We start from the raw sequence: 15035 nt of genomic DNA, 5'->3' as shown, positions 1-15035 counted from the left end.
TTTGGTTGCTAAAACCAGTCTGTATGCTATTAACTTTTCATTGCTTAAACACTTCCCCAGTCCAGTTCTCAGCACCTACCTCCCAGTAGGTGGATGCTGTATGTAAGGGAGAATATCTTGTTGTTGTAATTAAGGCAAAAGGATTCCTGACCTAAGACAACATTCCTGGCTTGAATTTGCTATTAGTGATCCGTGTACTATCTGAAAGTGCATCAATTTGCACAAGAATTTACAGGGTTGGATTCAATGATTTCTTCTTTTAATGGTGTCTTTTGGAAAATTTGCTTTTACAGTTTCTGCAAGAGTGTTCATGACCTCTTAATGTGTTCAAGGAAGCGAAGTGTTTCATGGCTGGTGTTGCAAACAACAATTTTGATATTAGAATAAAGAATTGTAAAGGTGACATAATTTCATTGTCAACAATTGCCTCAAATAATACTCCTTTTTGACTTCCAGAAGCTGTATTGAACTTCTACTATGTCTGCCTCTGGACTTACCTGAAAATAAATGGGAAGAATTTCAGGCTTTTGTACAGGTGGGTTTGGTTCATGAAATGGAGACTTAACAGCTTTTCAGAATGGTTTGGAAACCTAGGGATATTGAGTATGTAGGATGTCTGTAAGGATCAAGGCCTTTGGCTGGAAATACTATGTACTGTGTAGTAATTGCAGAATATGTAGGATTGTTTTATTCGATGTGTGCAGCAGCTGTGGAGAAAAAAAATATTTACAGATTATTGAAAGAAAATTCATGTTTTAAAATGTATTTGACTCTTAGAAATAAATACTATCACATATGTCATTCTTTACTATCTATACTTGAATGTTTGAAACTTATGAATGAAAAACCAGTTGATACTGAAGGGTTCTTAGATCTCTCTCTCACAGGGCACTGGTGGGCTAAGGTTAGAGCACTGCATTAAAGGAGGGTGTTGGAACAAGTTCTGCTTCTCAGTATTTATCAGAAATATGTAGTGGGGGGTCCAGTCTTCAGTTTTAAAGAGAACAAAGGAGGAGGGAGGAGAAGAGAGTAATAATGAAAAAACCAGATATAGTTACCTTAGGATTCTCAGTCTAAATAATGTAGGAAGATGAAAGGCTGATTATTTGAGAGTGAATTTTGACTAGCAATTGCCTTATATAAATCAATTCTAAAGAGATGTGTTTGATGCTGAGGGGTTCCACAGCCTTGAGAGCAGGTGGAAAAGAAAAAAAAAAAAAAAGAGCCATTTCTGGGTTGGGTTTTTTTTGGTATTTTTAAAGGACCAGTGTAAGTTGTGCATTGCTGCTTAAGCCACAGATTTTTTGCAGGTATTTAGTTTGCTCCTGAGTGTATATCTGGTCACAGAATTTATTCTGGTATATAATTGCAGTGGAAGATATTTTAATTGATTTTAAGACTCCAGCCTGTTTCATCATATTTGCATAGAAACATGCAATGAGATCTTAACAGCTAAAATCTTACGACATTATAAAAATATTTTTTTCAATGTCTCCAGTACATAGAAACTGAGCTGCTGAGGAGTTTGAGAAGATAAAGCTTAGGCACCTGCTATCAGAACAATATGTGGACTAGAGAAATTGCTCATCCATTTTTAAAAGAGAGGCCTATTTCAAAATTTAGTTTCAGAAATTTCAGAAGTAGCCCTGTAAATAAGTCTCAAGGTGAGTTTGAAGCACTCAGTTGTTGTGGTTTCTCAGCTTATATCTTAGGCAGTAGAGGCAGAAGTAAAACTTATGTAAGCTGAATGTTAAGATTGTATTGTTATACATTTAACTCTGTATCTGATAAGGTGTTAATTTGATAACATAAGGTATAAAGGAGTATGAAAGACACATTATTTATATCTTTTTTTAAACAATACCTTGTTTTGGAAAATATATTATTTAGGTGGCTCATAAAAACTTGATGGAAAATGGCAGCCGGGAACTGCACATTTTAACAACACTTACCCAAGAGAGGGGAGTGTGGAAGAACCCAGTTTTGTGTGGTATTCTGTCCCAGGAACAGTTGGACCCAGATAAAGGTATAATTTATAGTTGAAATAAAATGTACTTAATTTTTATGATACATTGAAATATTATTATGATATGTGGAAGTTTTTTGTTCAATATAGTTTGTGATGATTTATAATCTATATAGATAAATATGCATGTAGCATTTTCGGAATTATTAAGACAGTGTGTTCATGGTAACATACAAATAATTTAATCTTGGTATTTTGCATAAATTATAATCATGCCTCAAATTCTCTTGACATTTTCTTTATAAGTCATGTGAAGGAAGTTTACATACAGACTGATTTACGTTGGGATAAGTTCAATACTAATATACAAAATTTGACATAAACCCAAAAAATAAAAACTGCATATATTTTTTTAATGAAGATGTCATTTAATTCAGTTATGAAATGCCAGGAGGACCTTTACTGAAGATTCATTTAGATCTGAGTTCTGGGAATGGCTAACAGTACTTGCAAAGGGAGGGATATATGATCAGCAGAAGCTTACAAGGATAGTGCCTTGATATGTTACTTCTGTTTTGGTGATTGCAATTCAGAAGTGGTATCCTTGTGTGAATAAATCTTACTTGTTTTTTTGATTCTTTGCCTAAATAGTTTTAGAATCTGTATAAAGTGTCACATAAGCATCTGTAGCAGAGGTGCACTGTTCTTACATCAAGTGAAATAGTTCCTCTTACTGCTGCCTCCTTTTAGCCTGGTGCTTGCTTATTTCATATAATATTTTCTATCTATTAAGAAGATAACTATTCTTGCATCTTTTAATGAATGCATCACAAGACCTGATTCGATAGTCTGCTATCATATCTCATCTTCTCTCTTATGTAGTGTTTTACGTGTCTTCCAACTTTACTGTCCCACTCTTCGTATGGGGAGCCAAAGGTTTATTCAGCAGTCAATATGATTTTCTGCTTCCTTCAGCGGAAATTCCTTTCATGATATTTCATAACGTTAGCCTTGCTTCTTGACTGAGCATTGGACCAATGTTTTCTTAAATCAGAACTCAAAAAGATATTTTCTTTCGAGGACTAGTACCTATTTCAGTGTTAGGATTTTCCCCTATCATGTCTGTATGTACAATTAGGCTTGTATTTTTTTCCCCCATGAAAATAATATTGGGAGTTCTATCAGCATTTTAATTTTATCTACTATGCTGTGTTATGGACTGTTGGCATGTTTTTGCTACCCTGCTTTTGTCAGCATATTTTGTCACGGGTCTCTGCCATTTTCCAGATGTTTAGAAAAGTGCTGGACATAGGCTGTCCCTGGTACAGATCCTACAGAAACCCACTGAAAGTATGTTTGGGGTTTTCTTTATCCTTTTTCTATTAAGTGATAATTTATTTCTGCAAGGATTTTTTTTACCGCCAAAAGAGCTTGGTGCTTTAGGGATTTGATAGACTTCTTTTAATGCCTTTAGAAAATAAATTAGATCTTCTTTTATTCAAATTACCACAGCTCCCTTGGATAAGTCCAGTAAATGTATAATGTGATTCTCATGGTTTTTAGTTTGTTTGTTTTTTACTGGAACTGGGCTTACTCTTCCACAAGATTTGCATTTTGTTGCTTCTTTTAATTACTTATTATACACCTAATGCAGACTTTGGATTTGTATGTAGTCCTCAGAGTCCCATAAAGTACTCCTTTACTAGCTTCCTCTCAACCACCATGCAGCCATTGTAACAGGTACTTGTAAGAGAGATGTTTAATTAATATTTAATTGCCTAATATTTGAGTCTTTTTAAGAACTCACTCATAAGTTCAGTATTGGATGAGGAGCACACAGGTCAGTAAGTAAGATTGTGACTGTGGACTTCAGGAAAGCAAACTTTAACATCTTAAGGAATTTCTTGTAAGAATCCCATGGGTGTAGGTCCTGCACCACTATCAGACATTGCATTGTGTTGCATTTGCATGGTGACTGGACTTGCTATTACTTCAGGTTTCACCTGCATGACTTCTTTTTTTCTCAAGATTGCGTATGATAGACAAGAAGCACTTGCATTTGGAGAGAGGAATTTTCCACATTTCTCCACTTAATAAATTGGCTGTGGAAGGAAACCTTAGTAATGTTGTCTTAATTTTCTCTCATCGTAGTGGGTCTTTTGTCTTACTGGCCTCCTCCTGAGCCACCAGATAGCTTAATGTGAGATCAGGACTGATACTAATCTAGAATTGAAGCTGATCTGAATTAATGACAAGTGAAAATTAGATTTCCTGAAGTCACGAGGCTGTCTGTGCAGCCTTGTTGCTCAGTGTGCCAAAGACTGAAAGTTGAAGTACACCAAAGTGTTTGGGATTATGCCATAGCCTATGCAATGTTAAAACACTGCACTTCCATCCTCAATTTCTGTCAGTGTGGCTTGTGCTCTTCAGCATGAACGTGCTTTTCCATCCTCAAGGTTATGATTTTCTTGTAGTGATGGTATGATCTTTCAAAGCTGTCACTGGTAGCTCCTCCGCTGGCACTGAGGTTGAGTGGAGGAACTTTGATAACCTTATAAAAAGCCAGGCTGCTGCTGCTTTTTTGGTATCTAATTCTAATTATCCTTAAATACTAGAGATTTAAACCCAGATGCCAAGAGTTAGGTTCTTGAATTTTTCATAAGTTTAAATGTAGTAGGGAGGCATCTAAAGAATATCACACTGAAAAGAGGACCTGGATACAACCATCACTATCCAGAGACTGTCAAGGTGGATAACAGGCAGAATGTAACAGCCGATGTGGAACTATTTTCAGTAATTATAGCACCTGTCACCAGAAGTTGAATGATACCAGCAGCCTCAGTTTTGAGAGGAGACCAAAAAAAATAGTGTTTTCATCCTGGGTATATTCAAAGCAGCTATGTGGAACTTCTTTTATCATTTCTCCAGACACTGTGCCACCACAGAAGCATCCAGGATTGATGCACAATTCAGCAGAATTGTACTGAGATGTTGCTTGCATGAAGGATTCTGAGTCTCAGCTCCTGATAGATATGGAAAGCACCAAGTCACTTCAGAGTCACCCATAGTGTGAACATACATGTGGACTAACACTTAAAGATGACTAAAGAGGTGTCATGGCGCAACCTCAGCCAGCAGCCTAGCCCCACTCAGCCACTCTCTCATTCTCCCTTCAGCAGCATCAGGGAGAGAATCGGAAGGGTAAAGGTAGAAATCTCACAAGTTGAGATAAAGACAGTACCATAGCGAAAGCAAAGGCTGCTCACACAAGCAAAGCAAGGAATGAATTCACAGCTTCCCGTGGGCAGGAGGGTGTTCAGCCATCCCCAGGATAGCGGGGCCCCATCACACCTCACGGTGATTTGGGAACACAAACGCCATCACTGCAAACATTCCCCCATTCCTCCTTCTTCCCCAGCTTTATGCACTGAGCGTGATGTTCTGTGGTCTGGAATGTCCCTTTGGTCAGCTGGGGTCGCCTGTCCTGGCTGTGTCTCCCCCCAGGTTCCCCCAGCCCCCCACCAGCCTGGCAGTACGAGAAGCAGAAAAGGCCTTGGCTCTGTGTAAGCCCTGCCCAGCAATAACAGAAACATCTCCACATTATCAACCCTGTGTTCAGCACAAATCCAAAACACAGCCCACACCAGCCACTGGAAGAAAATTAGCCCAACCCTAGACAAAGCCAGTACATTAGTTTCCTAACTAGCAACTGAAATTCTCTGAGTTGGATTGTCCACAGGTATATTCACCTTCTGGCTTCATCCTCCTTGGCCAAAGTAAGATGTAAAGGTAGTAAATTCATTTGAATCTACCCTACATCTGATGAAGGGTCTGGTAGTAGGATTAGGAGTGCTTTGTAAGGCAAATATTCTCTGTGCTCTTTAAGTCTACTAGTTAGCCAAAATGTGGCATTAATCTGGACTGTCTTCCACGGAGAACCTGTCAGTGCTTGGAATTTACTCCTGCTCTCGTGTGCCGCTAATCTGTGGATTACATTTTCTCTGGTTTAATCCATGTGTGGTAGCAGCAATACCTGTAATAAAAGTTTAGTTCATAGTCTCTCTCGTAAACTTGGCATGGAATCACTTGGCAGTAGGACCTACCATGCTGGCTATGGGATTCAAGGGAATAAGAGGGAAACTATCTGAAAGGTTAGATCCTAGCCTGTCCAAGTTAATTTGATAGACTTGGTAGATTGTAGTACCAGCTGTCTGATGTTATCTGCACATCTTTGTTTTCCCTAATGTTCTGTAATTTTACATTAGTTTTGCACATGCCTTGCACGAATATGTTTGTGAATTTGAATGGATGAGGGAGCATTGCACAAAAATGACATTTAATAATTTTTCCAGTCATTGTTCTCATTAAATATGTCAGGGTTTACACTCACAGAGGTTAAGTTATTCATTTTAGAAAAGCACCTGTGTCTCAAAGCATTTTTATGAATTACAATTGTTATGGTAGACTAGCAATTTGGCCAAAATAACTTTTAAAATTGACATTGCACAATAAAATATATTTATTAAATATTTAATAAATAAACAAAACCTTCCTCAATAACCTCAAAATCTTATCCTTGAGACTGTTCCCCACCATAAACTTAGTCTTGTAACCCCAGCACTGGTTTTTGTCTTAAAATGTTAGCTTTAGTTCAGTTACAAAACAAATGTAATTAAAAAATTCATGTTTTGAATGAGCTTTCAGATGTTAAACGTAATGGTTGTAATCACTGAGATTAGAATAAAGGTTTAAGAGCCTAATATGTAACTCTAACCCTGAGGTCTTCCTGCTTCTTGTTGAGAAGATAACGGAAAATGTGGTGATGCTTATGCAAGGTAGGCTGGCTGAAGCAGTAAACGCTAAAGGAAGGGGATTACTGAGAACTAGCAGATAGAACATGATATTTCCAATATTAAATGCAGCAATTATAGTAATAAATCAGAGTGAAGCATCTTGGGTTACCAATATATCTTAAAGTCTAAGGTCTTCCCGTATATTGTTACAGAAATAAGGTAAAATGTTCCAGTGTTATTCCAGGCAGACTATCCAGGACTAAATGTTATGGGTGAAAGGATTATTGGTACCTGGTAGAGGAAGAGCAAGGCTAGACTATTGAATATAGTTAGTCACAGGGTCATTTGTAGGTTGGCAGGAGTATGAATGTCTTTTATAATGCATTGGTAATGATGTTAAAGGAACATTTATCTGCTGCTTAGAATGTCCTCTAATAAATACAAAAAATACTTACTGTCTACCCATTGTCTGTTAGTGTGCTCTGGTTTCCCTTTCTTCCTGTATAAATACAAATCTGGTCATATCATCATCACCATGGGGAGAGGAAGAAGGAGTTCATTTCACTTGAATATTCATATACATCAGTTAGCTATTGCTGATCATTTGTAACAGGGTACAAGGATATGAACAAATAACTGAGAAGTTCGTTGAAATGATAATTCAACCATAAATCTGAAAATGGGTGAAAGATGATGATGGGGTCTAACAGGCCCCATGTCTGCAAAAAGCAGTATTCCCTGCCTTAAAGTCTTGTGCACTGATGTGGTAAAGAAAGCGGTTGACCTGATTTTGATTTCAAGATGGACTTTTAGTAAAGTACTGTATAAGCAGCTAGAAGAAGGAGAAATAATGAAATAAAGGCCATAGTGAATCAAGCTAAATAGTATGGGAAGGAGCAAAGAATGAAATGAGATGAGCTTTTTTATTTTTTTAGCAAACCATGTTTCTTATTCTAATAGTTCAAGTGTTACAGAGAGAATTAATTTCTTCTATGTTGTAGGTATTTATTTCATCAAGTCAAAACAGGACTTGAAAAGTCAAGAAAATATAAATTAAGTGAATGGGCCACATAATTCAGGTGAAATTCAGGACAATGAAATTAAAAGGAATATGATGAAAATTCATATCAAGATGTGTCAAAAAGTAATCACTGCAGATGACCAGAGGGTTTTGAGAATACTCAAAGGCTGGAAAAAAAAAATCTCATTTAGAAAAGTTCAAAATTTTACTCCTAATACTGAAAGCATTAAATGAATGTGCTGGTTTTCACAAAAGAAACAAAAAACAGTAGAAAATATTTGCTGTTTATAAAAGATGTGAGAATGAAATTAAAGTGAGGGCAATTGAGAACCAAGTTGATTTTTTATGCAGTATATGTCTACGTTGTGGAAACAGGGAGGGGTTGATGTCAAAAGGATTAAAAAAAACTGATTGTCTTTGTGTCTAGTTTTAACAATTGACTTTAAATGTTCTGGAGGTAGTACTAAACCTCATGCTTCAAAGCTGAAAGAATTTTGATCTTGAAGATCTGCATGAGATCCAAGATGTATATTTTAGAATTGGAACATTAACCTGTGTTCCCCCTTTCTCTAGGATTCTTATGCCTTCCACTGAGGCGCACCTAGAGTTGGGTTGTTAGTGTAGAATATAGAGTTTAGCTCTGGTAGGAGCATATCTGAAAAATTCAATTCAATACCTGTCTCTTTTGAATTTTAGACTGCACAGATAAATGTACACAAGATAAGCCTCTTTTTTTCAAATAAGGAAACATTTTTGTTTGAAGAACTATAGTGTTTGACTGTATTCTATGAGTTTATAATATGAAACATCTCACACCAATTAAAACCAGTTCAGAAACTTCTGTACTTGTCACATCCTTCAATAGCAAGATCTTTAAAACGCAACTGTTAGCAAAGGCATAGCACAAACGTCCAAAGGATGAGTAGCAGTTTTGTGTTGTCTTTCTGCAGAACTATAATTAAATAGTATCTAAATATTTTAATATTTATATAGTCTCTCAGTCTGCTTTGTGTGCAGCTGTTTAGCCAAGAAATTAGAATGAATTAAAACCTGCAAGTATATAAAAGGTCTGTGACAGGGAATCTTTATGATAACAAAAAAGAAGCACAGTTCACCAAGAAGCCTTTTCCTCATCTCTGCTTCATATCTTTTATATCTGTTTTGATTTGTGTAAATTTTAGATTTTTAGGGGTCAGCCATGATTGAGTAAATGCAGTCTGTCAACTCTGTAACATACATATAATGTTTTTGGTTTTTTGGGTTTTATTTTGTTTTTTTTTTAGTGAATGAATTTTTAGTGTCAGAAGGCCCTGTCCTGCTGGATATGCGTATTAAGCACCTAATGAAAACAAAGCAATTAACACAAGCTACTGCCCTGGCAAAACTCTGCTCTGACCATCCAGAAATCAGTGCAAAAGGCAATTTCAAACAAACCTACCTGGTCTGTCTTTGTTCAGGATCACCAAATGAAAGGCTAATGGAAGAAGTAAGTAAATAATGAAGAATTTTTTTTCTTAGACTTATTTCTTTAATGATAGTAAAGTGTTAGTAATCATAAGCTGGTGTTCTACAGAAGAAGTTTTTCTTTAAAAAAATGTTATCTAAAATATTTTTGTTTTCTCCTTTTCATTCAAGTCACTTTTAAGCTGAGTAGTAATGACTCAAAATGCTTATGGGAGTGTATTATGAGGTTACTAATAAGCATTTTCTGGCTGTGCCACAATTTTGTGTTTGATTTTGCTTGAAGTATTTTAAAACTCTGCCTCAGATCTCATTAGTAAACTGAAGTTAATAATTTTCTCACTCTTATTGTATTAACTATATTGCTTTTTCTGTATACCTAGTACATGGAATGGGGCCCTTTAGATGCTGCTTGCAATTCAGAGAATAAATGTAACTTCACCCAAATGCCTGGGTGCAATTGAAGGTGAAATCAGATCTTTGATCTGGTTTGTAATATAAAATCCTTCTAATTTAGATACCGAAATCAGAGATGAGCTGACAGCTTTGCTCTTTTGCATTCTTTCAGGTGGCATCTTTATTTCTCATCACACTCCAAAGTTTTAGCTGAGCCTTTTTCCTTGAAGGAAAACTAACTGCAAATATCTCCTTTCTTGTCTGCCAATGTCTCTGCTGTCTTTCTGTTGCTGTCATCTTTTGATGTTAAATATTAAGCATATTGTAACTGAACCTAAAGGCATAGGAGTTGTACACTGATTAGGGCTGGAAAACTTTCCTACCCTAGATACAGATGAAATTCTAAGATGATCTATTCTCACTGAGCATTCTACTCAGTAGAATTAGATCAGTCTTGCTCTCCTCCCAGCTCTGGCTGCTGCAGACCCTGGCAGAACAGGCTCAGGAGGGGCTGTGATGGGGCTGTGCAGTCTTACCTTTGTTTGCTGGAGACAAGCAATGGAACTTGGAATTTATGACCCTGTCAACAGCCTTCCTTCATTACTCAGCCCCAGCACCAAAGGGGCTTGTTCAGTGAATGAACCGTGAATCTCCTGGACAAAAGGAAAGGGTTATCCTTGTTTTCTTTGGATGCCATAACATACAGATAAGTTCAAACTGGGTTATCAGAGAGAACCTAATTCAGGTATTTCTGAGCTTTGGATTGCTTAGATTAGCAGCTCCAGCTGCAGCACTGTTTGCAGTGCTTTCCAAAATGACCTTTCCAAAATGGTTAAGGTCATGTATTACCAAGAGAAGGCACATAATCTTTAACATGTCAAGGTGGAGTTATAATCTGAGAAGGATGGTCATTTTGTAGTGTGAGAACAGTAAGAAAATAGTAAAAAAGAAGTGTAAAAAAATATATTATTAGTGTGGAAATTTTTATATCAGTTCAGATCAGGCAGGAGAGTAACATTTAAGCAAAGTTTCACCTTGGATTAGTCTAACAGTTTCCTTCAGTAACGTGAAGAATTCAGACCTGCAGTATGTGAAATGCTAGACTGACAAACTTGATGGCTGGACCTATACAAACCTTGTTAGAAACGTCTCTTGTTAGAGGATCCCCTCGGAAGGATGAGAGGCTGGAAAAGCTTTTAATGAAAAAAAAAAAAGTTGCCTTACAATAAGTTCAGTTCACCATATTCTTCTTTAAGCTTTTAATTAATAGTCCCTTTCTGAGATGGAACACTGAGCAAAGCAGACTTTCAGTCTAAATTGCTGTTACATTTGTGTTGTTCCATGATAAGAAATGCAGTTTTCTTTAGAAGATGACTTTGAAGTTATTAGACCTCAAATGACATTCAGTGAAGGGCTGTTAGTATATTTACAAAGTGTCAATTTAGAGGTGTGAAAATAAGTAGTTGTACTATTCAAAATTGTAGTTTGTTTGCTGGATACCGTGGTGCCCAACCCAGCTGTGCTGCCGCCTTACCCAGAGTGCCAGACCAGCTGGGTGTTTGGGTGAGCACTTCTGTTTCTTGCTTTGGGTGGTCTTGCGATTTCTCAAGAGAGACTTCCAGCAGTGTTGTTGTCATATTCAAACTATTCTTCACCTGCTGGTGTCAAAGAATAAGTAGCAGCATGTCCTGCCAGATGCACTAATTGATGTAAGCAAACCAGTCTACTGAGAATCAAATTAGATTAGTTGTTAGAGCAAGTGCACTGACTCAGTACTGATACAGCTGTCTAGTAGTACTGGTAACTGTGATTTTTCCTTTTGTTTGCCACAAAATTAAGTACTTCCATTGGTACTTGAGAAAGAATTTATATTGTACAAACTGTAGTGTTCTTCTAGAACAGCATTCAGATGACCTGCTTCTTACTGTACAGCTTTCCTTTTTTTCATATCTTTGATTTTTTAAAAGGTACTAGAACATTCATGTTAAACCTCAGATTCACTGACCACCCAGCTCAGTGTATTAAAGCAGTAGTGACATCAGTGATAAGTAAACTGGATTAGAATTACAGGTAATTTTTTTTTGGTGTTAAGCTGCAATTTAAAGTTAAAAGTCTTCATATCAGTATTATCATATGTATGTGATATATATGAATAATTAATGTACTTTAAAATTCTCAGGTGACTGGGACACTAGAGATAAGTCACATGTCTAAGAAACAAGTTTATGTTCACTTCAATAAAACCGTTTTTCTGGTGGCATAAGGAATTTTGACACTGTCTAGAAATGTACTGATTTGCTTTCAAGCTCATCTCTGACTGTTAAATTAAAGTTCTGAATTATTGTCTTACAAGCACTAATTTGACAGTGTGTCTGAAAATGCAGCCATTTTCTTAGTCTTGTTCTTCTCTTCCTTCCCTTCTAGATTGCAGAAGTAGATTGCAAAGATGCTCTAGAAATGATCTGTAACCTTGAATCTGATGGAGATGAAAAAAGTGCTCTGATTCTATGTGCAGCATTTCTATCTCGCCAGCTGCAGCAAGGGGAAATGTACTGTGCATGGTGAGTTTGAATCTTGTTTTGTATGTAAGAACAAAAACTTTAAACACAACAACAAAAAAAAATACCTGGGGAAGATACGTAAGCTATAAGCTAACTTTCTTTAGCTGATAAAATCTGTGAGCTAAACAGGAAGGAGATAAGACTCTTGGAAAGTTAAAAAAGAAAATAAATGTATTTTGCAAGATAAGCATCCATTACATGAATTTGAAGGCTGTCAGTATGACGAGGCAAATACCAATAGATGGTTAATGATTCTTCCATAGAAATAAGAAATTTAATATCTGCAGGCAACTGGTCAGCATTTAATCAGTAAGTACTGTTCTTTCTGTCCTGTAATAACAACAGTGCTTCTTTTTCTAACAAACTTAGAATGGAAGAAGCTCTTTACTACTACTATAACCACAATAATAAGCTAGATGAAGATACTTATTGTTTAGGGCTTGCTTTCATTAATGTGGGAACAAATAACTGGTCTTTGTTGGTGGATATTAGGGCTGTTAGGGTTTGAATTTCCTTCTGCTAACTAGCAAATCTGTGTAATTCCTGAAGAATTTGCTGTGTTTGTGCATCTCCGTTTTGTGTGCAGCAGCAGGAGAAAATTGCTAATGCAGTATTTTGCTTTAAGAGATTCTGCTAAAGTTTTGGGGATTACAGCATTCCACAAGGTACTAGGTTGCTCTTGGCTTTTTGCACCTGAGGAGGAGTGAACAAGTGAGATAATGTAGGTACTGTGATACTGTTTGGCTTTGGGGGCTTATTTCTTGCTAAATCATAGTCACATTCCTAAAGCTGCTCTAAGAGCTGAAAAAGTGTATCACAGAGAAGAGCCAATCTTCTGTAGGTACTAGTAATAACTAAGAGTTCAGTGAATAGTAAACTACTGTACAAGACTTTTCATTTTTTCAAGACCACATAATGAGTAAATTATGTAGCATAAATTGTGGTAATACTGGTTTTAATCTGAACTGCCCTTCTAGAATTGAGTAATTGTCATAATTTTAAAATTTAGATACTTAATAGTTGGGGGTATTTTAATAAAAGATAAGGTGTGAACAAATTTCAGACTTTTTCCTTTCCCAAAGACAAAATGGAAACTGTTCTTAGCCTTGCATTTCTTGTTATCAGATTAGTGGTTGCATTGATGGCCCTGAAATATTGTTCTCTTGTTCTAGGGAACTGACTCTTTTCTGGAGTAAACTGCAGCAAAGGGTAGAGCCTTCTATTCAAGTGTATCTAGAGAGATGTCGTCAACTTTCTGTGTTAACTAAGACTGTTTATCACATTTTCTTCCTGATTAAAGTAATTAATTCAGAGGTAAGGATACTCCTGAAAGAATATTTTTGGCACTTTCAATGGAACTGTAATCAGGAAAATTTATGAAAACTACTTTGACATCCTGTATTTCTGTATAGGATCAGTTTCAGGGCAATCCTAATTGGCTTTAGGAAAGGCCATAGCAACTTCCGTCTGCAGGTAAATTATAAATCGATTCATTTTGAGTCATTAAAATGTCGGTTCCTTTGGAAAAAAAGAGTGGGGTTAAACAGAAAAGCTGGATGCCACAGCTGAGATGAAGGAAGCACTAAAGGTGAGGTTATAGACTCTAGGTTTGCCTGTGTCTTTTAAATGTGGTATTTTCTGTAAGCAGGCTCTAACATTCCTCACCATTATTTTCCATAGATCAAAAATTACAGAAAGTGGAGAGAACCAGTTCATGAGGAAAGGAAATGAAGGGTGTATAATAATATATAAGAAAAGGAAAATTACAGGAAATTGGGAAAGAAAAGAAAAAACTACACCAAAAAAAAAATCCCAAAACTAGAACTCAAAACCTTTTGAATTACCACTTATGAATGCAGTTTATTTTGATAAATGAAAAACTTGTCATTTGTGGGCTTAGACCCAATGTTACATTAAAACCCTGCTCATCTCTCTCAGCTAACTTTGTCATCTAATTTTCTTAATTTCTTTAGTAGTTGCAATATTTAATATTGATAGCTAAATTGAGCTTTTATAAAGATTTCTGGAAGTTGTGATATTAATTCTAAGCATAAAAATTCCTGGCTTTGTTTTTCAGTGTTCTGGTATGGATTATCATGGGCTTCTAAATTGAAAGATTCTTCCTCCCCCCTCCCCAAAAGATGTGAAATTGGAGTTGGAGAGGGGGAGGAAAATAACTTTCACAGAGTCTTGTGATATTAAGATCTTTGCCTGCTCCATGCCATATTGATTTTTCTCTAGTGAGCATTTAATCGTTTACTTGTTGCTAGAAATTGGAGACCATGTAGGTAGCAGACTTACACATTCATAAATTTGCTGAACTTTATTCTTATGTATGCCACAGCCTCTCTTGTGCATCCCTGGCAGCATAAAGAACTTGTAAAGTCACTGTAAAAGTAAATGGTGTTGCCTTAGGGTATGAATGAATAAAGACCACATGACCTTTAGAACATTCAAATGATGGAACATTTAACAAAATTTAACTATACTTACTGCTTTCAGTTGGACTGAAGCCATGTGTTCAGTTGAGGTCAGCTGTCTTTGAAGTGACATAATTTTTAAAAATAAAAATAAACCTTTTACTTTTAATGATCTCCAAAATATAGATCTTTCTGAAGATCACGTGTTTTTCTTTAACTGCAGCATATTTTACCATTTGAATTCTACCCAACGTTAAGTTGATGTTTCATAGAAGCTCCTCTCAAATACCTTTGGCACAACTGACAGGCTTGATTCCAAGGGAAAGGCTCAATATTGCTCTAATATAAACTGAATACCTCTAACATAAAGTCCAAAAGTCTTCAAACTAGACAGACCATACAATTATTTGGTCTTTT

At 36.3% G+C, this 15035-nt stretch overlaps 1 protein-coding gene across 2 annotated transcripts in view; it reads left to right on the top strand.

The window, feature by feature from the left end:
- The window catches only part of ZNF292 (zinc finger protein 292), a 51297-nt gene that overhangs the window by 27194 nt on the left and 9068 nt on the right, over positions 1 to 15035 (top strand). The window contains exons 3-7 of one of the 2 annotated variants that reach the window (XM_015622470.3): positions 457 to 535; positions 1891 to 2026; positions 9064 to 9266; positions 12062 to 12198; positions 13371 to 13512. In XM_015622470.3, coding sequence (XP_015477956.1) covers positions 457 to 535; positions 1891 to 2026; positions 9064 to 9266; positions 12062 to 12198; positions 13371 to 13512 — 697 coding nt within the window. Of the gene's footprint in view, positions 1 to 456; positions 536 to 1890; positions 2027 to 9063; positions 9267 to 12061; positions 12199 to 13370; positions 13513 to 15035 lie in introns of those variants that run through there. The other variant, XM_015622471.2, reaches the window with a different exon arrangement.

The sequence above is a fragment of the Parus major genome, chromosome 3, assembly GCF_001522545.3.
Source record: "Parus major isolate Abel chromosome 3, Parus_major1.1, whole genome shotgun sequence".
NCBI classification, from domain to species: domain Eukaryota; kingdom Metazoa; phylum Chordata; class Aves; order Passeriformes; family Paridae; genus Parus; species Parus major.
This window is presented reverse-complemented; position numbering and strand designations above follow the sequence as displayed.